The sequence below is a fragment of the Hypanus sabinus genome, chromosome 16 (assembly GCF_030144855.1).
Source record: "Hypanus sabinus isolate sHypSab1 chromosome 16, sHypSab1.hap1, whole genome shotgun sequence".
NCBI lineage: Eukaryota > Metazoa > Chordata > Chondrichthyes > Myliobatiformes > Dasyatidae > Hypanus > Hypanus sabinus.
In genome coordinates, this window is record NC_082721.1 from 45754280 (window position 1) to 45781893 (window position 27614).

Genomic DNA, 27614 nt, shown 5'->3' on the forward strand with positions numbered 1-27614 from the left:
TGGAGTAAATGCCTGCCAGAATGAATACTTCAAAGACCTTCTCATTTATAACTCGGTTTTTGACATGAGCACCCTTAACACCATCCCAGAGCAAACTATTTAGTTCAATCTCATGGCAACAAGTCAAGACCCTATCCTAACTAAATAACAAGGACTCATGAAAAAAACAGTAGAAGCTGTAAAATATGTAGTACTTCAGTCATAAGTGCAATCTTCAAGAAGATAAATTAGTCTGACTGCAGCAGCTGTAGATTAATATTCCTGCCATCTTCCTCAATTGTAATTGAAGTTCAAGACCTTAGATCTGGCATAAAACTTATGGTATACTAGGCAGCAGGATCGCTGGACCCTCTATATTAGTGGTCGCCAACCCATCAATTGTGATCGACTAGTCGATCTTTGAGACTTTCCTAGTTGATCCCGAAAAAAAAAGAAAAATAAATACACAAATACTGTTGAGAGATTGTTTCCAGGTTGCGGGGTTTTAGTTCCGTTCTTTCTGTCCAGTGTGCATGCGTATAGCTCTCCTGCACTACACAGTGTAATTCACTGGTCCCCAACCACCGGGCAACGAGGAAATGAAATGAGTCAGCTGCACTTTTCCTCATTCCCTGTCAGCCCACTTTTGAACTTGAACCCACGCGAAGTCATCAGGCGACCAAACGCAGCAATACCCTCGCGCCAGGGATCACCGGTTGGCCTCAGGCGGCTGGCGGGAACTGCTGATGCTACTGTCCTGGAGCGCTGCCTCTAAACCTGTTTAGCACACCAATATTCATGGGGAACCCGGTGCTAAAATATTTGCAGACGACCTAATTGGGACTCAGTGTTTTGTAAGTATCAGAGCAGCTGCGATCTACTGAAACAAATATTTGTCAGCTGGTGGGCCCACTCCCTGTTACACTCCTCGCTCGGTCAGCCGTGCTCTCTGGACTACAACCGCCGTGGCCCCAGTACGGGGACCTCCATCCCTGAACTTGTCCTCTCACCTCACCCACTAGCAGCTGCACCTGGCCAAGGCGTCTGGTGGAAGGCTGTCTAATGAGGCAATGTCTCTAAACTGCTTCAGTATCCTGAGTCCAAGACGAACCCGCTGAGTTTACTCAGTGGAAAAAATCTGAGCAAGCGGGACAGAAGCCGAGAGCTGCGAAAACTAGAATAGACTGGACATAAGGAACCTGCTTCGAGTATCACTGTATTCCGGTCGTGTTTAACAACCCCCCCCCCCACCCCCACCAGTCCACAAGAATATTATCAATATTAAACCGGTCCGTGGTGCAAAAAAAAGGGTGGGTACCCCCAGTGTTTATATATTATTTCTACTTCCGGGATGCGGGGTTTTACTTCTGGTCTTTTCTGCCCTGGTGCACATGCATGCAACTAATTGATGTGGGGTTGATCTTGCCTTTTACTAGGGCCGAGGTAGGGGATCTTGGGCTTAAAAAGGTTGGTGAGCACTACTCTATATGCTTCACAGTCACAGTGATGTTACTTATACCAGGTACCTCAAGGCATTGGAATATTACCATATATACTGTCACTGCAAAATCATTCAATTTGACGTTTAAAGTTCAAAGTAAATTTTTATCAGAGAACAAATGTCACCACATACAACTCAGATTATTTTTCCTCAGGGCATACTCAGCAAATCTATAGAATAGTAACTATAACAAGTTCAATGAAAGATCAAGCAGAGTGTAGAAGACAAACTATACAAACGCAAACATAAATAAATAGCAGTAAATAATGAGACTATGAAATAACAAGATAAATAAAGCGTCATTAAAATGAGATCACTCGTTGTGGGGGCATCTCATACAGATGAATGCAGTTATCTCCTTTTGTTCAAGAGCCTGATGGTTGAGGGTAGCAACTATCAGTAGTTCTTGAACCTGGTGGCGTGAGACCTGAAGCTCTTGTACCTTCTACCTGATGGCAGCAGCGGCACGACCTGGATGGTGAGGACCTTTGATGATGGATGCTGCTTTCCTATGACAGTGTGTCACTTAGATGTGCTCAAACTTAGATGGCAGGGCTTTATCCATGAAGTACTAAGCTTAATCTATTATCTTTTGTAGGATTTTCCCTTTAAAGGCATTGGTGTACCCATACCAGGCCATGATGCAGTCAGTCAATACACTCCACATCTACAAAAGTTTGCCAAAGTTTTTGTCGTCATGCTGAATCTCCACAGACTCCTAAGGAAGTAGAGGTGCTGTCATGCTTTCTTTGCAATTACATTTCTATGATGGGTACAAGATGGGTGCTTTGAGATAGTAACACTTTGGAATTTAAAGTTCTGACCCTCTCTACCTCTAAACCTTTGATGAAGACTGACTCATGGATTTCTGGTTTCCCTCTCTGAAGTCTATAATCACTTCCTTGGTCTTGCTGACATTGTTATTCTGACACCACTCAGTCAAATGTTCAACTTCCCTCTAATATGCTGATTCATCACCAACCTTAACATGGTCCACACAATGGTCTCATCAGCAAACTTGAATATGCTGTGCTTAGCTACAATCATAGGCTGAAAGTAAGTAGAAAAGGGGGCTAAGCCCACAGCCTTATGGTGCACCTGTGCTGTTGGAGATTGTGGAGGAGATTTTGCCAATCTGAACTGGCTGGGGTCTGCAAGTGAGGAAATCCAAAAACCAAATGCACAAGGAGGTACTGAGGGCCAGGTCTTGGGAGTTCACTGATTAGTTTTGAAGGAATTGTGTATTAAATGTTAAGCTGTAAAGGGCATCCTGATGCATGTACCTTTGTTGTCCAGATGTTCCAGAGTTGTGTGAAGAGCCAATGGGATGGCATCTGCTGTAGACCTGTTGCTCTGGTAGGCAAACTGAAGCAACTACAAGTTGTCTCTCACACAAAAGCTGATATGTTTCATCACCAGCCTCTCAAAGCACTTTATCTCTGTGGATGTAAGTGCAACTGGGCGTAGTCATTAAAACAGGTTACCACGCTCTTCTTGGTTAAATTGAAGCCTGCTTCAAGCAGGCAGGTACCACACACTGCCAAGGTGAGAGGTTGTAAACATCAGTGAACACAACAGCCAGTTGGTCAACACAGGTCCTTAGTACACAGCTAGGTACCCCTTCTGGGCTGGAAGCTTTCCTTGGAGTCTTCCTCCTGAAGGCAGCCTACACATCAGCTTCAGATACTGAGATCAAAGGGTCATCAGGAGCTGTGGGGGTTCATGATGGTTCCTTCATGTTCTGATGGTCAAAGCAAGCATAGAAGGCATTGAGGGCATTTGAAAGCAAGCCCTGTTGTCCCCATGTCGCTTGATTTAACTTTGAAGGAGGTTATAGCGTTCAAACCGTCACAACTGTCGAACATCCTATGTTAATTCAAATTTGTTGCAGTGTCTCCACTTCGCCCATGAAACAGCTTTCCAAGATCATATCAGCACATCTTGCAGCATTCTTGATCTCCAGACTTGAATGCCTCCAATCTGGCCCTTGGCAAATTTTGGATTTCATGGCTCATCTAGGGCTTCTGAATGGGGAAGACTCTGAACAATTTCATGGGGACACACTCATCTAGCCTGATAGCCTGAAGGTGCACACTCAGTAATCCAGGAACAGATACTTCCCCTCTACCATATGATTCCTAAATGGACATTGAAACCATGAAAAGTACCTCAAATCTTTTAATGTATATTATTTTTGTTCTTTCTATATTATCATTTATTGCATTGTACTGCTGCTGCTAAGTTCACAAATTTTACACATGCCAGTGATTACGCTGATTTTGATTTACAACTGTGTTAGTATAGTCATTCAGATCCACAGATGAATGCTTGAACACAGCCCAGTCCATCACTCAAAGCAATCCTGTAAATGTTCCTCTGCCTCAAGTGAACACCTCTGAGTTGTTTTAATTTCTGTAGCCTTACCTCTTAGGCTATGTCTGTATTCAGGTAGTAGTAGGACAGCCAAGTGGTCTGATTTACGGAAGTGTACCCTAGGCAAGGAACAATAAGCATTCCTTATTGTAGTGTAGCAGTAGTCTAGTGTGTTGCAACCTCTGGTGCTGCAGGTTATATGTTGGTGATAATTGGCAAGGTTTTCTTCAAACAGGTGTGGTTGAAGTCTTCAACTATAATATGAAATGAGATAGGATAGGCTGTTCCTTGTCTAGACGTCAACATGCAGAGTCACGAGTTCTTGCTTATATCTGGCCACTAGTGGTATATAACAGGCAGTCAGGATCTCAAGTGAGAACTCTTGAGGCAAGTAGACTGGTCTGCATTTGGTGTTCCAAGTCAGGGGAAAAATCAGTTTGACATAATTGCCACTTCCGAGCACCAACGAGAATTGACCATAAAACAAATGCCACCTCCCTTTGCTTTACCAAAATATGCAGTTTGATCCATTCTGAAAATTGTAAATTCTTCTGCTGCATCCAGCGTCTGCAGATAACCAAGTCTCGATACTGCAAACAATTGAGATCTGCCTCCAATACAGAAGTCCTGCCTACAGATCAAGCGACTGCACATTTGCCAACAAGATGCTGGGTAGAGGAGGCCTCCTCCCTCTGTGTTTCAGCATGGCTTGGATTCCTCTTCTCCTGCCATGCTTCCAACCATGGCAATATCCCTTAAAAGGCATTGCGCCTGACTGATCTATGTTCCTTCATCATTTGTGAGATCTGAAGATCATTGACATAATTCAGAAGTTCGTTGTTAGGAAATTTACAGATTGTAGCCAAAGTAATTCAAAAGAGTTGCAAGAAAAAAAGGTTATGAACCCTTTGCAATTAACCAAATTTCTATCCACTGAGACACTAACCTGTGATGCAAAGGGGTTATCAGTTGGACAGAGGAAACAGTTCAAGATATACTACAAGCCTCTGAAATAAAATGCAATTCCTATGCACTCTTGCAAATTCCTGGTCCACAATCACTCAAAGTAGAGAAGACGTATTTAGGCTTGTAAATCTTGAAGCCATGCACTGGGAGCAAATGAATGTGTAACTGGGAGATGGTTTTTGAGGTGAGAGGGATATAAATGCAGATCTTGAGATGTTTTATTTTAAAAAATATGTATTTTACTGGCTAAGGAAAACAGCAGAAACAAGAGTAGAAGTTACGTGCTCTACCCACCATATTTTACTTCTCCATTTAACCAAACATTTCCAAGACTAATAACTCATATGAATTAAAATTAATTGTTCTTTCTACTGCTGTCATTGAATTATACTCCAAAGACTGACCACTTACTGAAATATTTCTGGAGATTAATTTTGAATTCTCTCTATTCAAAAATCCCTCAGTTCTCTGGACAATGGGTAAATAGTTCATCATACTTTACATTACCTAGTTTCTGGAATCTGAAAAAAGCAATCATTTAATTTCTCAATCATCTTGGCCAAGAATAAAACTGGATGACAGAACAGTTCCTCATTATCAAATCCCTTTATTCCTACATTAGAATGTAACTACAAAATGTTGCAAATGCTGTAAATTTTAAATTTGAACAGGGAAGTGCTGGAAATGCTCAGAAGCAGGCAGCATCTGTGGAAGGAGAAACACATTTCATATTTTGGGTTCATGAGTTCCAAATAAAGGAGAACAACCTAAAATGTCAAATCTGTTACTTCCCACAGATGTTGTCTGACTCGCTGAAATATCTATTGCTCTTTCTACCTTAATATTAAAGCCCAAAAAGAAGAAGAATAGCCCTTAACTTGGCAGTGGAGTTATCAGGGCACTGTCTTTCGATGATGTTTCCGTAGCAAGCTATTCTTGTTTTTACAAGGCTGAGTTGCTAGCTCGATGCTCATCTCGACTTGGATTCGAACTCGGGAACCTTCGCTCCGGAGTCTGGCGCTGATATTATTGCGCCACAAAGTGGGATATTAAAGCCCAAAGCTACTCTAAAATTCAAAATATTTTAGATAGGTTCTTTGCATATAAAAGTCATATTCAGTAAATTAAAATATATGCTGGAGATCTATCGTTCCAATTGTTGAGGTACCAGTAGCTCATTAAGATGCTGTGTGTATTTACAAAGCAAGAACAACAATAGCTACTGTGCCTATAATTACTTTTAAAATATTTCATATCTACTCACAATTCCAAACTATATTGTTCTGTAAACTGTGTACTGCTTACCTTAACTGAACTTGAACTGTCTGCACACCAGTTTTAGAGCACCTGGAGAAAATAAAATATATTTAATGTTTTACAGCAAGCCAAAATTTAGAAATTACACACATGTTCACAGAATAAATATTTCTATATCACAGTTCATATCTAAGAAATAAAATGAGTACAAAATGGGAAGACTAGGTCACCAAACCTATATCATTCGTGAGCTCATTAGATTCAACCTGTGATAATCAGCAGACAACTGTCATAGCTTTCTCATGCCTGCTATAAATTGGAGACAATGACTTTGAACATAGCTGCATTAAACCAGTTAAGATGAAGGCAAAGTAATACTTTAAAAAAAAATTGGCAAGAGCTGCACATTCCCAGTTCACTATTTTCTCACAGATGTGACAGAAATGCTGGTTATACTTCAGGACAAATGAAGTTATTTTTTGACAATATTCAAATTTGTTAATATAGAAAAATACACCTGAAGTTAGGGAAGACACACACACATATTGCCAAAGAGAGATAATCATTTTCTGAAAATTTAACTGTCATTTGTAACAAGAGCCATTTTGAAAAATATACAAATCTAGAAACTTACCCAGCAATAATCTGCTCTCTTTGCTTTTCAGTTAATGCAAAACGAAACTCATTTGATTGAATCCTCTCTATGCTGGTTGGGACTTAAGACAAAAAAATGCCAATAATTAAATTATTTCACACAGCAATCAAAGCTGAAAAGAAATTGAGCATTCCTAAATGGAATTATATACCCTTCTTTTGTATATGTATTCTTAATCAAGAGTAAATTCTAGTTCTTAAATTTATCAAAATGCTAATTTCCCTTTTTATCCAAGAAATAATTACATATTAACCAAGTAATAGTTTATTAGGTTTGATTTACTATAACAGAAGAACAAAACAGTCAAATTATCCTCTTTTTTTAAAAAAAAGTTTCATGTTTCAGGGCTTTTTTAGGTAATTGCTTGCAAAAATGCTTATCTTTGATGATGTATAAATAAAGTGAATACACCAGCTATTCTTTCTATGATAAAATGCAGGGAACAATAATGTCACATATGCAAATTCTACCCCTGATATCAGCATTTTTACTATTCCATGTACTCTCTTTTACCAACTCAGTCACATTATTATTGGATCCATTAGGTACATGATTGTTTTAAGAATGTGGCATGTAGGTACCACAAGAGTGTGAAAAAAAATTATAAAGACTTTATACTTATTAATAATGCTAAATATATGTATATAAATATGCAAACTTGGAGGAATTGACACCCAGCTGTCTCCATTCAATAAGGTCATGGATCATCATGAATGCAAGTCTGTCTTACAAAATTTTCAGGACTGCTTCCATTTCTCTTTGAGGGAGAGAAGTCCAAAGATCCACAGACCTCAAAATATTTATGCCACAACTTCATTATTTTCAATTAGCAACTCAAAAGTATAATTTAAAGTCCATTTCCAACCTGGCTTTGATTCACAGCAATTTGTCATAAAACCACCAGTCTGACTTAAAAATGTAAACTTGCAACAAAATCATTCTCACATTTCCTTTCAGACTGAGAGGTTGAAAACTATATCCAATTCATGGAAAATCTGGCAAAGTCAAAATTGTAACTAAAAGGATAAAGTAATTTATAAAGGGTGAACAGCTGTTCAGCCAATATCTCCAGAGAGAAGAACATGTTTTTCAAGCTTTCAAGATTATCTTTGTGAATGGCAAAAATATATTTAAAGTAGTTTAGCTTAATATCACGCAAGTGATACTGTTGCTCTCAAAGATATTTTCTTTCCCAAATATCAGATTTACTGTATTTTAACATAGGTAACACTAAATTTGAAGTATTTGGTTATCCTGACAACTGAAAAACACTAGAGAAGTCAAGGGATAGAAACTTGTCACCACAATAAAGTTGATCTAGATCTGAACAATCATCTTAGAAATCTGATTTTATGAGGATGCTCATGCTATTTCAGATATCCTACAACAAACTACACAGGGAGTTAAAACAATATTTTTCAAACAGGCCATCAAAAGTTATTAAAAAAAGAACTAAACTATTTCAAAAAACTTAATTATTGAAATCAGCCATACTGGTGAATGCATTAAATAAGACATTTTGCTTAAATGTACAAATGAATTAAAGTTAAAATAACTTTTTCTTAATAGAAGTAAATTCATGTATGGTACTAAAATGTTACTAACAAAGTTAATGCACTCTTCAGTAGTGCCACTAGCCTGTGGATCACTGGAGAGTAGCTGCATTAAACCATTCTTATTGTCCATTACACTCTTGACTTGTCACTTATAAGATGAAAGACTTTTGGGAATTCATAGGATATGCTAGCAAATGTATTCAAGTTGATGTACCTCACTGAGATCAATAGATTTAAGAATAGAGCAGCACTTTATTATGTAACTCAAAATACATAAATGGTGTAAAATTCAAGAAAGTGCAGGCTTGTCACTCTGGAACTGGCTCAGATCCATTTATACACAAGGGCTCAATATGCCTTTAAATCAGCACAGCTCAACTTACAGAAATAATGCCTATAAAAAGTATTCACTGTCCTTGGAAGCTTTCAAGTTTTATTGTTTTACAACACTGAATCACAGTGGATTTAATTTTGCTTTTTTTGACACTGATCAACAGAAAAAGACTCTTTCATGTCAAAGTGAAAACAGATCTCTATAAAGTGATCTAAATTAATTGCAAATATAAAACAAAATAATTGATTGCTTAAATATTCACCCCCCCCCCCCACCCCGCCAGTCAGTGTTCAGTAGATGTACCTTTGGCAGCAATTACAACCTTCAGTCTGTGTGAATAGGTCTTTAACAGCTTTGCACATCTGGACACTCCAATTTTTCCCTATTCTTCTTTACAAAATTGCTCAAATTCTGTCAGATTACATGGGGATTGTGAGTGAACAGCCCTTATCAAGTCCAGCCACAAATTCTCAGTTGGGTTGAGGTTTGGACCCTTGACTTGGTCACTCCAGGACATTAATTTTGTTGTTTTTAAGCCATTCTTGCGTAGCTTTGGCTTTATGCTTGGGGTCATAGTCTTGCTGGAAAACAAATCTTCTCCCAAGTTGCAGTTCTCTTGCAGACTGTATCAGGTTTTCCTCCAGGATTTCCCTGTATTTTGCTGCATTCATTTTACCCTCTATCTTTGCAAGCCTTCCAGGACCTGTTGCAGTGAAACATCCTCACAGCATGATACAGCCACCACCACGCTTCAGCCACTACCACCATGCTTCATGGTAGGGATGGTGTGTTTTTGATGATGTGAGGTGTTTCACCAAACAGTTTTTTGTCCGATGGCCGAAAAGCTGAAGTTTGGTTTCATCAGACCACAGAAACTTCTTCCAGCTGACTTCAGAGTCTCCCACATGCTTCCTGGCAAGCTCTAGCTGAGATTGTTTTTTTTTTAAAACAGTGGCTTTCTTTTTCCATTCTCCCAAAAAGCTACGACTGGTGAAGCACCCGGGCAACAGTTGTTGTATGAGCAGTCTCTCCCATCTCAGCCAGTGAAACTTGTAAATCCCCGAGAGTTGTCATAGGTCTCTTGGTGGCCACCCTTGCTAGTCCTTTTCTTGCACAGTCACAGAGTTTTTGAGGACTCTAGCCAGATTTACAGCTGTGCCATATTCTTTCCATTTCTTGATGATTGACTTAACTGTACTCCAAGGGATATGCAATGACTTGGAAATGTTCTTGTATCCATCTCCTGACTTGCGCTTTTCAAGGAGTTGCTTGGATTGTTCCTTTGTCTTTGTGATGTAGCTTTTGCCAGGACAATGACTCATTAGCAGTTGGATCCTCCCGGTACAGGTGTATTTTTACTACAATTAATTGAAACACTTTGATTGTACAGAGGTCTCCAAATACAGATCTCCATATAATTAATTGTGACTTCTAAAACCATATGACTGCACCAGTATGATTTGGTGTCATATTAAAGGCGTATGAATACTTAGGCAATCAATTGTGTTTAACATCAATAATCAATTTAGATCACTTTGTAGAGATATATTTTCACACTGACATGAAAGTCTTTTTTCTGTTGATCAGTCAAAATTCACTCTGATTCAATGTTGTAAAACAAGAAAACATGAATTTTTCGAGGGGGGGGGAATACTTTTTAAGGGCACTATATGTGCAAACCTTGTTCACATTTAGTATATTTACATCGGAAACCCTACCAAAACTTCTCTATGAAAGGACGAGGTCAATAAAATTCTAGCAGGACAAGTCAAGGAACCTAATTTGGAGAAATACTTTAATCTGCTAGGCTAGATTAATTTACCAGATAAGAGCTTAAGATATTTGGCAAACGAAAACTCCAATTTAAAATTTATCAGCTTGTTTGACCAAACTACTATAATCTTAACGAGTAAGATGTGCTGTGATAAAGGACGATCTGTTTCTGTACTATTCAGTATTTGATAAGGTTCAGCATCAACAATTATTGTAGAAAATTAAAGCTCACAGTGCAGAAGGCAACAGCATGGATGGACCTTTTCTGATTGGCAAGACGTAACAAATGGCATCCCTCAGTTTATGTTTTAGGGCGTCAACTTTTTTACGATCTATGTATTTAAATGGGATAAAGTCATCTATCTAATTTGTGTCATAGTAAAAGGAAACCAAACTGTGAAGACGGCAAGAAGACAAGTGACAACAAATGATAGCAATAGGATAATTAAGGGAACAAAGATCATGATGTGCAAAAATGAGAGACTGCCCATTTTTGCTAAAAAAAAACTTATGTAAATGTTATGTGATTGCACTGCTTGAGGTTGCTCTAGGATCTCAAAAATCCTCTGCATGATTGACAGATGTCTAGTATACAGCAAGTAATTAGAGAAGTTGAACAATGTATGGGTTATTGCTAAAAGAATCAAACACAGAAGGGTTTACCTCAAAGACAAAGAACATTGATCAGACCACATGAGAACAGGCAGCCCCAGAATTCTGCAACGATTCAACTCCTGAGAACCGTCCATAAGCCAAATTCTCTGTGTCAGCAAAATCTGTTTCCATAGAACTGTAAATCATAGCACTCCACATACACTCGCCATTAAGCCACTGACTACTCTTCATAACTACCCATGATTAAGCTAATGAAACATATCTTATATCCATCATCAATGAGTAACTGGGGCATATAGGGTGGGATAACACCTCTGGTGAAGGGCCTTGTCCTCATTCCAGGGTAGCTAACTCACCTTTGGTCCTCACTGGACTCTCAGCTCTCACTGGTGGCTCCAAGGAGCTGCTTGCATGTGACAGTGGCCACACCCTGATACATGCTTTTACAGGTGGACTATACCACCTGAGCGTAGCTGGTATTGGAGTATAAAAGTTGCACTGTTTGCTGTGTAACCAAAACTATGTAGTCAGCTTTGAGCTTGCTATTTGCTATGCATGCATCCAATTTAGTAGGAGAATGAAATCTTAAGAATGTAGAAGATAATGGAGTGTTAATGAGAGGTAGCTAAGAGATTAAGACAATGGGTAGAAACAATAGTGGTGGATGTACTTGTGATACGCAACTGTAGATCGATTGGATATGCTAATGCAACTAAACCAGGAGATTGCTATAAAAAATGTTATGTACAAGGATCGGTGGGCAATCAGCAACCAGCTCAATGACTCTCTCAGCTTTGATTTGCACATTAAAGTTTAACCCTTCTTGAAGAATCTTCTGCATCTCCTGGTCGTTTGTGGGGCACGAGAAACCACAACAAAATTGGCAACCATGACAGGACTGGAAAGAAACCCACGGAAAGGAAACGGCAGATTGGGGACACTTCCCAGTCCTCTAGGGACCCTCACAAGGTTAACAGAATTAAGGGTGCACCCAAACAAAAGGTAAACGCTTTTTGTGACAATTTGGACTAAGAATTCTGTTGGTTTCGGAGGTCTTGGAGTCTCAGAAGTGTGGAACCACTGCAGAAGGGTCTCTCCGGTCCAAAGAATCTGGCAGAATTGGGGGTTAACAGGAGGCTCAGAGGATTGATCGAGAACACTGCAGTGAGGGTAAGTACAAATAAGCTAATAAGAAGTCAAGTGAAGAAAAATTCCAAGTGGTGTTGGTAAGTCCCTGTCCACTTCGTATGAAACGAAGGTCTGAACGGGCAGGGAAAGGAAAATAGAGAAAATCCTCATGGATACCGCCTTAAGAGATAAGGGTCTGAATAGACGAGGTGCAAAGAGAAAGTTCTGTGGATACCGCTCTGAATAGAGGTCTGTACGGGCAGAACAGAATAGGAAACAAGGACAGTCCAATATATAGTTTAAAGCACTGGTAGATAGACAATAGACTAGGCATAGAATTAGATTAAATAATATTATCGAGTAAACCAACTGTGAATCTCTGAAATACCTTAAAAAGAGAGAACAACATGACAGGCAAAGGAACGGCAGTAGAGATTCTGAGCAAAAAATCCCGGTAAATAAATATGAGATCACAAAAACTTCAGAAAAATGGGAAAAAAAGAACCAAAAACCTGGTCACAAAATGGCCAAGAGAAGGAACGTTTGATGTAAGCTTGTGCGAAGAAATGGAGGGACTACTTAAAAATTACAAACCAAAAGATAAATCTAAGAAAAGAGGGCAAAAAAGAGAACGAGAAATGGAAGTGCTAAAACTCTTCAGAATGGAGGGAGAAAGGCTGAGGAGGACAGGTAGAATATTGATTACAAGCGAGGAAGACGCTAAGGTGCTGGAGAAACAGCCTGTTAGAGAGAGAGGAGGGTACGGTGAGAAGCTGGCTTCAGCTCCGAACCCGGATGCGAAAGAAACAGAAAAGCCCACTCCCTATAATGAGGAAGGAACACCTAAGCAGTGCCCCCTGCAGACGGGAACAGTAAACATGCAGGGAGAAGTACAATTTTGGGATAATGAGGAGGAAAAAGACAATACCAGAAGGAAAAAGCGGCGATAAGGAAGGAGATACAGGCAGAAAGGATAAAGGTGGAACAGGCAAAGAGAAATGAAAGAAGAGATTGAACGGATGAAATACTTGAGAGAGGAAAAGGAGTATGAGGAGTATCGGTTATACCATAGAAATAAACAGACTAGAAAAGAAAGTGGCTCATCAGGGCAGGAAGAGATGAGGCATTCAAGAGGAAGTGGAAAAAAGATAGGAGATGAGAGTCTTGGAGAAACACAAGAGAGAAGGGAATCAAGCATAAGTAAGGATCATGAGGAGTCCCTGCCACAGGTGTACAGACACGGACGGGAAGAAAGAGAAGATGACTCGTTGGAGGAGCAAGAGTTAAGTGGAGAGAGAGAGAGAGAGAGAGGATGAGAGAATTTGTGGGGAAGAGGTACGAGGCAGAAGCCTAGAAGAGCAGAAGGAGGCGGTAGGGAAGCGACTTGTGGAAGTAGAGAGACAGCTAGATAAGTTACTGAGAGGGGATTGCCAGAGGAGATGCAAAAAATACTCCAGGGGCCAACCAAGTATTGAATCAAGACAGAAAGGAAGGGCTCCACAGGGAGACCGAGGGAAGAAGAGAACCCTGGAGACATTTGTGTGGGAGGCAGTAAAAACATACCCTGAGACAGATGGGGAGTCAGGCGAGGAGGAGAGCCAGGGCAGGTGGGAAGAAGGAGGAAGAATGATGCCGTTGTTAGTTAAAGGATCAGGACAAGTGCAGTACATCCCTTGGGGATCCCAGGACCTAGAAGGGCTGAAAAACACTCTGCCCAATCTACATGAAGGAGCAGGGAAATGGATTAGAGCCTTTGAAGAAGAAATGGCAGGACGATTATTGGCTATGGGAGATTTGAAGGCACTATTGATAAGGTTGATGGGAACCTCCAAATTTAACGAACTAATGGAAATGGCTGGCATAGTAAACTCGAACGACCCGAGAACTGATGGAGACGGGTTTGACAGAGTGAAGCAGAGGGTATGGCAGGCCCTCAGGAAGCTTTATCCACCCAAAGCCTTAAAGGGGTATCCACTGGGAGACACTGAAAACCCAGCAGCCTACATAGAAAACCATTTGAAAAGGTGGAGACTGGAGACTGAGCAAGAGGTGGAAAATAGCTTATTTATCACCACACTGTTCCGACACAGCATTTTGATGCAATGCCTCCGCAAGTAAAATCCAAACTGTAGGAAGTGGTTGGACTGACATCAATGACTCCACAAGAATTTAGAGACCACGTAGTCCATGTGGTTGAGAAATACCGGAAAGACAAACGAATGTAAAGGAGGTTTCTTTTTTTCTCTTTGTTACTGTTGGGAAAGGGTTTCCTTTTGTTAACTAGCAGGAATGCTAATTTACCGATAACAAGAATGGTATTCCTTTGTAAACCAAATGGGGATTAATGTTCTTTCTTCTGAGTCTGTAAGCTTTTGTTGACGGGCTTTTGGGCAGATCGGCGCGAGGGGGTCGAGAGAGAGTACGCAGTGCTCTAAACTGGGCGAGGATCGGACCCCAAAGGGGGGTCCGAGGCCGGGAGATTCTCCGAGGAGGGGGGGGGGGAACGAAGCTAGATGTGCTTGGTTGACCACTCGGAGGGTCCTGAGCTGTTTGGAGAGTCAAGGAGTTCGGAGGGTCCTGAGCTGCGAGTCGAGGAGTTCGGAGGGGATCGAATGGTGGCCAGAAGACTTCAGTAATTGAGCTCCAACGGTTGTGCACAAAGTGGTTTGGACTTTGATAAGTTTGGCGCCTTTTCTTTAATTTTCTCTTAATATATACTGTATTGTTATTAATCACTTAGTTATAGTAACCTTTATAAATTGTACTCATTTAATCGCATATGGTGTACTGTCTGTTTTTGGGCGAGGCGGGGACATCACACAGCATCCACACCAGCTGATTACCCAGTTTGGCGGGGCCGAAGGCTGCTCCCCCTAGACAAGAACGAGCTGAGCGAGCCTGAGGCGACCCAGGGAGTTACACGAAGGTTGGCTGAGCAGCAGGAAGAGGTACAAAGAAAGTTAATACAAATGCAGCTTGAAGAACTCAAAAAGAAGGAAAAAGAGAAAAACAAAAAGATGCTGCCAGCAACCACCGGTCCGAGTACAGCCATCGAACAGGATGAAGCACCGCTATATGGAGGAACCGATCATACTGTAAGACAAGGGCCGGAAAACCCCATGCCAATAATCAACATCTTTGGAGGAGCATTCCCACAAATGCCCTTTCAGGAACAGACTAAATTCAAATAGCCCAGACAAAACTGCAAGTCCCAAGGAGGGGGACAGAGGAGCTATGGGCAGAGGGGACCAGTAAGGAAACAGGGGGAAAGAGAGGTAGAAAGATCGTGCTGGGGATGTAATCAGCCAGGTCACATGAGAAGAGATTGTCCGTTTACACCATGGCCTGTCACACACCAGCAGGAACCGATAAGAAGGGAACTAAAGTTTAGCCAAGGACCAGCCCCCACAGGCCCAAGCAGACCTGTGAACCCCTATGTGAGGTATTAGGGGTGCCCCGAGAACTTGAGTGGGAAGGAACATTACCCAATGATAACAAGGGAGGCAGACGAGGAACCCCATTGTTCAGGTTATGTTAGAAGGGCAACTGACACCAATGATGATAGATACTGGAGCCTCGTACACTTGTGTACAGCCACAGTATGCCTTCACCTTCCCATGTCAGGAAAGTTTATTAAGACGGTAGGTTTCTCGGGGAAAACACAGTTGACACAGTGCACGGCTCCAGTGCGGTTGAGAATGGGAAATAAAGGAATTGTTTTGCCAGTGCTAGTATTTAAAGGAACTCCGATTAATTTGTTAGGCAGAGATGCCTTATTGAAACTGGAATTAAAATTAGAATGCACCAGAAATGGGCTGAGTGTGGAAAGAGCAGGGGCTCAATTGATAGTGCGAGAAGACAAGAAGGCTAATGTCCTTTGGATAGGAGACATCGCAGATCAGATTCAGGAAACCTGGGAAAAATGGAAAAAGGGCGTGCAAGCTATATTACCCAGGGCTGTAATGCCCACATCTGAGCTACACTGTACAGTGATTTTTGACGAGACTCAGAACAGGGAGTTACAGGAGAGAAGGCACCTGGAGGTATGAACCCAACAGCACCTGGAAGGGGAGGCTATGATAATTGGAAAGCAAGGGGCAGCTTTAGAAGTTAAGTGGAACACCATTTTAGAAAAATGGTACAGGATACCAGAGGCTGCACCCCACGTAACATTGTTGGTAAACAAGGGATATCAGTCTAAAGACTTAGGACCCTTAGTTAAGAGTGCTGAAACTGTAACTGTGTGGAGGAAATTCACGCCAGAGGTGTGGATATCAGAAGACAACAATTCCATTAAAATAATGGTAAGTGTAGATATGGTAGGGACAGCGAGAGAGGTCGAAATAACTCCCCAACCACACATGCCATTGCTGAGAAAGGAAAGAGGCCAGCAGAAAGATAGAAGGTTAGATGAGTTGCCATCTATTCTGTGGTCACAACACGACACGGACGTAGGGAAAATAAAAACAGCTAGTCTGGTGGAAATAAGGCTGAAAAAAGGAGCAATTCCACCCAGGAGACCACAATACCCTCTAAGACAAGAAGCAGAAGAGGGAATAGCATCAACAGTGCAGGGGTTGCTTGAAATAGGAGTGCTTAAAAGAACAAAGTCCATGCAATACCCCGTTGCTACCAGTCTTAAAAGCAGATAAAAAAGTGGAGATTGGTGCATGATTTGCGAGCGGTAAATGATGTGGTAGAGGACTGGCCAGCGGTAGTCCCCAACCCACACACGCTTTTGACTAATGTTCCACCAGAAACAAGTTACTTTTCAGTGATTGAATTGTGTTCGGCTTTCTTCAGCATTCCTCTGGCCGACCAGTGTCAGTATCTGTTTACATTTACTTACAGAGGTGCTCGGTATACCTATACCAGAATGCCGCAAGGGTTTAAACATTCACCACATGTTTTTAATCAGGTGTTGAAGGCAGACCTAGAGGGCATACCTTTGGAAAGTACATTGTTACAGTATGTGGATGACCTGTTGATTTGCTCCCACAGTAAGGAACAGTGAGAGCAGGACACTATAACTCTGTTAGAGAAGCTGGCGCACGGAGGACATAAATAGTGTGTGCTGCAACCAAACAATTTCCAATGCTCGTGGCAATTACTGAAGCAAGCTTAGTGGAGAAAGAAGCACCAAAGATGTATTGTTACAGCCTACAACACCTGCAGGATGAACAAGAGCAAAACGACAGTGTGGGAGTAGATTGTAAGGGCTTCTGAGTTTTTTTTTCCTGTCTCAGGTACAAAGGGACAGGTTTTTGGCTCAGCGGCCCAGGGTAACAGGGAGAGAATACTTTGATGTCTTGGCGCAGAAAATTATAGTTTAACCCGAGATTTGGGAATAAGTGCTTGAGTTTATTGGGGCTTTTGTGCGCGGACTCTTAGTCTTTCTCTGTGTGAGACCCTCAAAGGGGGGATATATTGGAGTATAAAAGTTGCGCTGTTTGCTGTGCAACCAAAACTATGTAGTCAGCTTTAAGCTTGCTATTTGCTATGCATGTATCCAATTTAGTAGGAGAATGAAATCTTAAGAATGCAGAAGACAATGGTGTGTTAATGAGAGGCTAGCTAGCTAAGAGATGTAGATTATGTAGTCAGCTTTGAGTTTGCTATTTACTATGCATGTATCCAATTTAGTAGGTTAATGAAATCTTAAGAATGTAGAAGATAATGGAGTGTTAATGAGAGGTAGCTAAGAGATGTAGACTAGAACATGATTAAGTCAATGGGTAGAAACAATAGTGACGGATGTACTTGTGATACGCAACTGATTGGATATGCTAATACAACTAAGCTAGGAGATTGCTATAAAAAATGTTATGTACAAGGATCGGTGGGCAATCAGCGACCAGCTCAATGACTGTCTCAGCTTTGATTTCCAAATTAAAGTTTAACCCTTCTTGTCTGCGTCTCCTGGTCATTTGTGGGGCACGAGAAACCACGACACTGGCAGCCTCATACCCCAGTGAGATATGGATATGCCTGCCCTAGAATGCAAAGTCAGCTCTGGCAGACTAGGTGGATAAAACCTACAGTGAAATCTAACGGCCAGGAAGGTACTGCAACGCAAAGGGCATGACAGGGATAGAAAACACCATGGTCATCCACTGCAACCAAGGAATACCTGGAATTACAGGAATTGTGATGCTTGTTCGTACCACTGGTCCTGGATTTCTAAGGTCCAGAGTGGTACTGCCCCAATACAATAGCTTTTCCACTTTAAAATCTGTCCCTCACAGGTTTTCTGTCATTGTTGGAAATGACAGACAGCAACAAGTGAATGACATGAAGCTTTCTACTATCACCAGTCTGAAAAAAGCTTTAAAATGTATGGGAGAATTTGCATTTTCATATTTCTGCAAATTAGGTCATTCATATCCTAAGGGAGCCCTGTATTGTTCATACTATTGACCTCCTTATTTAATGAATGATGTTATTGCAAGAGTGATAGTTAGGGAAGATTAAATAGACCAATACAGGTTATCTTACATTTGACGGAGTTTAGATAAGTGAGAGGGATTCAATGTGTATGTACCTTGATGAGAATTAAAAGGAGTCTTAACATGGTGGGCATGAAACGTATGCTTCCTCCTGTGGGAAAATCTACAACTAGGGATCACTGCTTAAAATAAGGGAGAAACCAATTTAAATCAAAGACAACATGAAAATAATTTCTCTCAGATCTGGGTCATTGGAACTGTGGCACCCTTGTTCTTAGAGGAAAAAGTCGTTACTTATTTTAAGTCAGAGGGAGATAGAAAGTTAGTAAGGAAGGAAGTGAAAGGTCACCCCAGATAGATAGGAATGCAGATGAAAGGTTTCCATAGATCAGACACAATTATATTGAAAGGTGGAGTAATCTTTGAGGTCTGAGCGGCCTACTCCTGTTTTAAGTTTCTATGTAATCAAATATATTTAATTATTTAGTAAGCACTACAGGGCTATGCAAAAGTCTTAGTCATATTTATACCTATATAGCTTTCTGTTTAAAGGAATTAAATGTTAAAATAAAATTTCTTAAGGAAACATGGATGGTCGTTTGCCTCCCAGGTGCTAGGGTCTGCGATGTTTCTGAACGCATCTGCAATATCCTGAAAAAGGAAGGTGAGCAGCCACAAGTTGTGGTACATGTTGGTACCAATGACAGAGGTAAAAAAGGGGAGGAAGTCCTTAAAACAATACAGGGAGTTAGGAAGTTGAGAAGCACGATCTCAAGGGTAATAACCACGTGACAAGGAGGATAGGGATAGAATGATGTAGCAGATAAATGCATGGCTGAAGAATTGGAGCGGGGACAGGGATTCAGTTTTCTAGATCATAGCGGCCTCTTTTGGGGCTGGTGTGACCTATAGAAAAAGGATGGGTTGCACTTGAATCTGAAGGGGACCGATGTGTAATAAGAGTAATGTCACAATTGTAATGAGACACTTCAATATGCAATGGGATTGGGAAAATCAGGATGGTGTTGGATTGCAAGAGAGGTAATTTGTTGAATGCTTACAAGATGGTTTTTTAGAGCAGTTTATGCTCAAGTCTACTTGGGGAAAAGCTATTGGGTGTTGTGTAATAACCCGGATCTTATTAGGGAGTTTAACATAAAGGAACTCTTAGGGAGAAGTTATCATAAGATGATTGAATTCATACTGCAATTTGAGAGGGAGAAGCACAAATCACATGAATGAGTATCGTAATGGAATAAAGGGAAATACAAAGGCATGAGAGAGCTTACCCAGGTAGATTGGATGGGGATACTGGCGGGGATGATGGCCGAACAGAGGTGGCTGAAGCTTCTGGGAATAGCTCACAAGGCACAGGATAGACATGTCCCACAGAAGTTGTTTTCAAATGGCACAGCTAGGCTACTGTGGGTGACAAGGCAAATTAAAGATTGCATAAAAGGCAAGGGAAGGGCATATAAGGTAGCAAAAGTGATTGGTACGTTTTTAAAATCAAACGAAATGCAACTATAAAAGGTGTAAGGGAAAAGATGAAAATGAGGACAACGTAGCTGACAAACTAAAGCAGGATACTAAAAGTTTTTTCAGTTATATAAAGAAGAAAAGGGAGGTTATAGAGTTGATATTGTACCACTGTAAAATTATGTTGTTGATGTAATAATGGGGGACTCAGTCTTTACTGTGGAAGACACTAGCTGTATGCCAGAGGTCTGTGAGTGTCAGGGAGCAGGAGTGAGTGCCATTACTATTACAAAGGAAAGAGTACTAGGCAAACTGAAAGGTCTTAAGGTGAATAAGTCACTTGGACCAGATGGACTACATCCCAGAGTCCTGAAACAGGTTGCTGAGGAGATAACAGATGCAATTGTCACAATCTTTCAACAATCACTTGATTCGGGCATGGTCCTGGATGATTGGAAAATTGCAAATGTCACTCCACTCTTTAAGAAGACAGGAAGACAAAAAGAGAAGTAATTATAGGCCAGTTAGCCTAACCTCAGTGGTTGGGAAAGTGTTGGAATCCATTACTAAGTACGAGGTTTTGGGGTACTTGGGGACTAATGATAAAATAAGTCAAAGTCAGCTTGGTTTCTGTAAAGGGAAATCTTGCTCGACAAATCTGTTGGAATTCCTTCAAGAAGTAACAAGCAGGGTGGACAAAGATAGTTACTTAGATCTTCAGAAGGCATTTGATAAGGTGCCTCATGGAGGTGCTTAACAAGATAATATCCTATGGTGTTACAGGAAAGATATTGGCATGGACAGAGGAACAGCTGACAAGCAGGAGGCAGCAAGTGGGAATAAAGGGGGCCTTTTCTGATTGGCTGCCAATGACTTGTGGTGCTCCTGTAGTGGTACTGGGACTACTACTTTTCACATTGTTTGTCAATGATTTATAGACAATAGGTGCAGAAGTAGACCATTCGGCCCTTTGAGCCTGCACCACCATTTTGAGATCATGGCTGATCAACTACTATCAATACCCAGTTCCTGCCTTGTCCCAATATCCCTTGATTCCCCTATACATAAGATACCTATCTAGCTCCTTCTTGAAAGCATCCAGAGAATTGGCCTCCACTACCTTCTGAGGCAGTGCATTCCAGACCCCCACAGCTCTCTGGGAGAAGAAGTTTTTCCTTAACTCTGTCCTAAATGACCTACCCCTTATTCTCAAACCATGCCCTCTGGTATTGGACTCTCCCAGCATCTGGAACACATTTCCTGCCTCTATCTTGTCTAATCCCTTAATAATCTTATATGTTTCAATCAGATCCCCTCTCAATCTCCTTAATTCCACCGTGTACAAGCCCAGTCTCTCTAACCTCTCTGTGTAAGACAGTCCAGACATCCCAGGAATTAACCTCGTGAATCTACGCTGCACTTCCTCTAAGGTCAGGATGTCCTTCCTCAACCCTGGAGACCAAAACTGTACACAATACTCCAGGTGTGGTCTCACCAGGGCTCCGTACAAATGCAAGAGGATTTCCTTGCTCTTGTACTCAATTCCCTTTGTAATAAAGGCCAACATTCCATTAGCATTCTTCACTGCCTGCTGCACTTGCTCATTCACCTTCAGTGACTGATGAACAAGGACTCCTAGATCTCTTTGTATTTCTCCCTTACCTAACTCTACACCGTTCAGATAATAATCTGCCTTCCTGTTCTTACTCCCAAAGTGGATAACCTCACACTTATTCACATTAAATGTCATCTGCCAAGTATATGCCCACTCACCCAGCCTATCCAAGTCACCCTTAATACTCCTAACATCCTCATCACATGTCACACTGCCACCCAGCTTAGAATCATCAGCAAATTTGCTGATGTTATTTTCAATGCCTTCATCCAAATCGTTGACGTAAATTGTAAACAGCTGTGGTCCCAATACCTAGCCCTGTGGCACCCCACTAGTCACCACCTGCCATTCCGAGAAACACCCATTCACCGCTACCCTTTGCTTTCTATCTGCCAACCAGTTTTCTATCCATGTCAATGTCTTCCCCCCAATGTCATCAGCTTTGATTTTACCCACCAATCTCCTATGTGGGACCTTATCAAATGCCTTCTGAAAATCGAGGTACACTACATCCACTGGACCTCCCCCATCTAACTTCCTGGTTACATCCTCGAAAAACTCCAACAGATTAGTCAAGCATGATTTACCCTTGGTAAATCCATGCTGGCTCGGCCCAATCCTATCACTGCTATCTAGATATGCCACTATTTCATTCTTAATAATGGACTCTAGCATCTTCCCCACCACCGATGTCAGGCTGACAGGTCGATAGTTCTGTTTTCTCCCTCCCTCCTTTCTTAAAAAGTGGGAGCCATTCTCCATTCTCCAATCCTCAGGAACTGATCCCGAATCTAAGGAACATTGGAAAATGATTACCAATCCATCTGCAATTTCCAGGGCCACCTCCTTTAGTACCCTAGGATGCAGACCATCTGGACCTGGGGATTTGTCAGCCTTCAGTCCCATCAGTCTTCTCATCACCGTTTCCTTCCTAATGTCAATCTGTTTCATTTCCTCTGTTACCCTATGTCCTTGGCCCATCCATACATCTGGGAGATTGCTTGTGTCTTCCTTAGTAAAAACAGATCTAAAGTACTCATTAAATTCTTCTGCCATTTCCCTGTTTCCCATAACAATTTCACTCAATTCATTCTTCAAGGGCCCAACATTGTTCTTAACTATCTTCTTTCTCTTCACATACCTAAAAAAGCTTTTGCTATGTTCCTTTATATTCCTGGCTAGCTTGCGTTTGTACCTCATTTTTTCTCCCCGCATTGTCTTTTTAGTTAAGTTCTGTTGTTCCTTAAAATTTTCCTCTGTCCTCCCACTCACCTTAGCTCTGTCATACTTCCTTTTTTTTAATGCTATGCAATCTCTGACTTCCTTTGTCAACCACTGTGGCCCCTTTCCCCCCTTTGAATTCTTCCTTCTCTGGGGGATGAACTGATTTTGCACCTTGTGCATTATTCCCAAGAATACCTGCCATTGCTGTTCCACCGTCTTTTCTGCTAGGCTATCTGTCCAGTCAACTTTGGCCAGCTCCTCCCTCATGGTGTGGCGACCCATTTCCTGGCACATCCGAACCGACTCACAATTAGATAGCCTACGGGGGTTTGCGAGCACAGAGCTTTGGAGCCTCTGCGCCACGGGGGGCAGGTTGAGGGAGGCTTAAAAGTGAGGCTGAAGATTTCGAATAAAGTTTTTTCCTTCGACTGCAGTTACCGACTCCGTGTCGTAATTTTAGCGCTGCATGTAGCACACCGCTACAATTGGTGACCCCGACAGTCCAAACGATTTTTGGACCAGAAATGACCGACGCCGCCTCTGTTCATGCGGTTTCGTTGAAACTGCCGGTTTTCTGGACACAGCGCCCGAACCTATGGTTCCAGCAAGCCGAAGCCCAATTCCACGTTCGCCAGATCACCTCAGAAGACACCCGCTACTACTACGTGGTGAGCTCCCTCGACCAGGACACAGCGGCCCAGGTCGCGGAGTTCGTACAGTCGCCCCCGGCAGACGGCAAGTACACAGAATTCAAAGCCCTGCTCCTCGGGACTTTCGGACTCTCACGGCGCGAGCGGGCTGCCCGTTTACTGCACCTGGATGGCTTGGGCGACAGACCTCCATCGGCTTTAATGAATGAGATGTTGTCTCTCGCCGACGGACACATACCCTCCCTCATGTTTGAGCAGGCATTCCTGGAGCAGCTGCCTGAGGACATACGCTTGCTGCTGTCCGACGCAGATTTCAGTGACCCCCGGAAGGTGGCAGCCCGGGCGGACTTGCTGTGGAATGCCAAAAAGGTGTTACAGGAAAGATATTGGCATGGACAGAGGAACAGCTGACAAGCAGGAGGCAGCAAGTGGGAATAAAGGGGGCCTTTTCTGATTGGCTGCCAATGACTTTTGTCCATCGCACAGATCTCCCAGCCACGCTCCTGGCAGCAAACCAGTCCAGGCCCGGCCGCAGAGCCCACCCTGCAAGTTCCCGGGAAACGCCAGGGCCAGCCGCCGCTGATGGCTACGGCGGCTGGCCATCGGGATAGCCTCCTGTATGTGTGGGATAGAAGGTCGGGACGCCGGTTTTTGGTCGATACTGGGGCTGAGAGCAGCGTTTTACCTCTGACGAGTTACAACACCCGCAGCAGGGCACCGGGTCCCCCCCGAGGGCCGTGAATGGCAGCACAGTAAGGACCTACGGCACCCGTCAGGTGCAGCTACAGTTCGGCTCCAGCCAGTTCACGTGGGACTTCACACTGGCCGCCGTAGCCCAACCGCTTCTGGGTGCGGATTTTTTTGCGGGCTCACAGCCTACTGGTCGACCTGCCCAGGAAGAGACTGGTCCACGCCGAGACCTTTCAGACGTTCTCCCTGGGTGCAGCCCAGTTGCCAGCCCCTCACCTCGGCTCCATCACGCTGTCTGACAACGACTTCACCAGGGTCCTGGCGGATTTCCCATCGGTTCTGGCACCGCAGTTCACAGCGGCCATGCCCAGGCATGGCGTACAGCACCACATCCCGACCCAGGGACCACCCCTTCACGCCCACGCTCGGCGGCTTCCCCCGGACAAGCTCCGACTGGCGAAGGAGGAGTTCCAGAGGATGGAGGAATTGGGGATCATCCGGCGGTCCGACAGCCCATGGGCCTCCCCCCCTGCACATGGTGCCCAAAGCGACGGGGGGCTGGAGACCGTGCGGCGACTACCCCAGGCTGAACGAGGCTACCACACCGGACCGCTACCCTGTGCCGCACATTCAGGACTTTGCAGCAAACCTGCACGGCGCACGGATCTTCTCTCAAGGTAGACCTCGTCCGAGGGTACCATCAAATCCCGATGCATCCTGACGACGTCCCCAAAACGGCTCTCATCACCCCGTTTGGCCTTTTCGAGTTCCTCCGCATGTCGTTCGGCCTGAAGAATGCCGCACAGACGTTCCAGCGGTTAATGGACGCGGTGGGACGGGACCTGTACTTCGCGTTCATCTATTTGGATGACATCCTCATAGCCAGCAGCAGTCATCAGGAGCATCTGTCCCACCTCTGTCAGCTCTGCGCCCGACTGAGTGAGTACGGTCTTACAATCAACCCCGCCAAATGCCAGTTCGGACTCGATACCATTGACTTCCTGGGCCACAGGATTACTAAAGACGGGGCAACCCCTCTGCCCGCTAAGGTAGATGCAGTCCGCCTCTTTCCCCGACCCACCACGATCAAAGGCCTTCAGGAATTCGTAGGTATGGTCAATTTCTACCGCCGCTTCCTCCCTTCAGCTGCCCGGATCATGCGCCCCCTGTTCGCCCTGATGTCGGGTCCGAGCAAGGACATTACCTGGGACGAGGAGTCCGCCGCCGCTTTCGTTCAAACGAAGGAAGCTTTGGCGAACGCCGCAATGCTAGTACATCCCAGAATGGACGCCCCTACCGCCCTCACAGTGGACGCATCAAACACGGCAGTCGGTGGGGTGCTGGAGCAACTCATCGCAGGTCGCTGGCAACCCCATGCGTTTTTCAGCAAACACCTGCGACCACCCGAGCTCAAATGCAGTGCTTTCGACCGGGAACTGTTGGCGCTCTACCTGGCAATCCGGCATTTCAGGTACTTCCTAGAAGGTCGGCCCTTCACCGCGTTCACGGACCACAAACCGCTTACCTTTGCGTTTACGAAAGCGTCCGACCCCTGGTCGTCCCGCCAGCAATGCCACCTGTCCTACATCTCTGAATACACGAATGATGTCCGGCACGTCTCGGGTAAGGACAATGTCGTGGCGGATGCGCTCTCTCGCCCTACCGTTCATGCCCTTTCCCAAGGGGTAGACTTTGAGGCACTGGCAGAGGCGCAGCAGGCGGATGAGGAGAACCGCAGTCTCCGGTTTGCAGCTCCAGGACCTCCCCGTGGGCCCGGGTGAGAGGACCCTACTCTGTGACGTCGCCACCGGCCAGCCCCGTCCCGTCGTCCCGACAGCCTGGCGGCGCCGCGTTTTCGACTCCATTCATAACTTGGCGCATCCCTCCATCCGGACAACTGTCCGGATGGTTTCCAGCAGGTTCGTTTGGCACGGGCTCCGCAAACAGGTCAGTGAATGGGCCAAAACGTGCATGCACTGCCAGACGGCCAAGGTGCAGTGGCACACCAAAGCCCCACCGCAGCAGTTCCATCCCGCCCACCGGCGTTTCGACCACATTCATGTGGATATTGTGGGCCCCCTGCCAGTGTCGCGCGGAGCCAAGATGGCCAGAGGCGGTCCCGCTCACCGACACCACCTCCGAATCTTGCGCCCGAGCCCTGATTGCCACCTGGATATCTCGCTTTGGTGTACCAGCCCACATTACCTCCGACAGAGGCGCCCAGTTCACCTCCAGCCTGTGGTCAGCTATGGCCAGCCTTTTGGGGACTCAGCTGCACCACACCACTGCCTACCACCCACAGTCGAACGGGCTAGTGGAGCGTTTCCACCGTCACCTGAAGTCGGCCCTCATGGCCCGCCTGCGAGGAGCCAACTGGGCGGACGAGCTTCCCTGGGTCCTACTCGGCATCCGCACAGCGCCCAAGGACGACCTGCACGCCTCGTCGGCCGAGTTGGTATACGGCGCGCCCCTGGTCGTCCCCGGGGAGTTCCTACCAGCCCCAAGGGGGCAAGAGGAAGATCCCGCAGCAGTCCTGGGCAGACTACGCGAGAAGCTCAGTAACCTGGCCCCCATACCCACTTCACAGCACGGGCGGCACCCGACCTGCGTACCCAAAGACCTACAGAACTCTAAGTTTGTGTTTGTACGAAGGGGCGGGCATCGGCCACCGCTGCAGCGGCCATACGAGGGGCCGTTTATGGTGATCCGGAACAACGGGTCCATGTTCGTGCTGGACGTTGGGGGGAAAGAGGAGGTTTTCACGGTGGACCGCCTCAAACCGGCCCATGTGGACCTGGCGCAACCGGCTGAGTTTCCGGCACCTCGGCGCAGAGGCCGACCTCCCAAGCAGGTTCTGGCCCAGTCTGTGGACATTGGGGGGGGGTGTATCGCCGGTTCTGGGGGGGGGGGTTATGTGGCGACCCATTTCCTGGCACATCCGAACCGACTCACAATTAGATAGCCTACGGGGGTTTGCGAGCACAGAGCTTTGGAGCCTCTGCGCCATGGGGGGCAGGTTGAAGGAGGCTTAAAAGTGAGGCTGAAGATTTCGAATAAAGTTTTTTCCTTCGACTGCAGTTACCGACTCCCTGTCGTAATTTTAGCGCTGCGTGTAGCACACCGCTACAAATTGGCCCCTTTCCCCCCTTTGAATTCTTCCTTCTCTGGGGGATGAACTGATTTTGCACCTTGTGCATTATTCCCAAGAATACCTGCCATTGCTGTTCCACCGTCTTTTCTGCTAGGCTATCTGTCCAGTCAACTTTGGCCAGCTCCTCCCTCATGACTCCATAGTTTCCCGTTCAACTGCAACACTGAAACCTCCCAGCTGCCCTTTTCCTTCTCAAATTGCAGAGAAAAACTTATCATATTA

General features: G+C 44.2%; 1 protein-coding gene across 2 annotated transcripts in view; it reads right to left on the bottom strand.

The window, feature by feature from the left end:
• LOC132406268 (E3 SUMO-protein ligase PIAS4-like) overlaps positions 1-27614 on the bottom strand; it is a 143521-nt gene that overhangs the window by 50709 nt on the left and 65198 nt on the right. For both annotated transcript variants that reach the window (XR_009516120.1, XM_059991673.1), the window contains exons 4-5: positions 6711-6792; positions 6125-6166 (exon numbers count right to left, since the gene is read on the bottom strand). Coding sequence is in view for 1 of the 2 variants with exons in the window: in XM_059991673.1 (XP_059847656.1) it covers positions 6125-6166; positions 6711-6792 (124 nt within the window). In the remaining variant the exon portion in view is untranslated. The remainder of the gene's footprint in view (positions 1-6124; positions 6167-6710; positions 6793-27614) is intronic.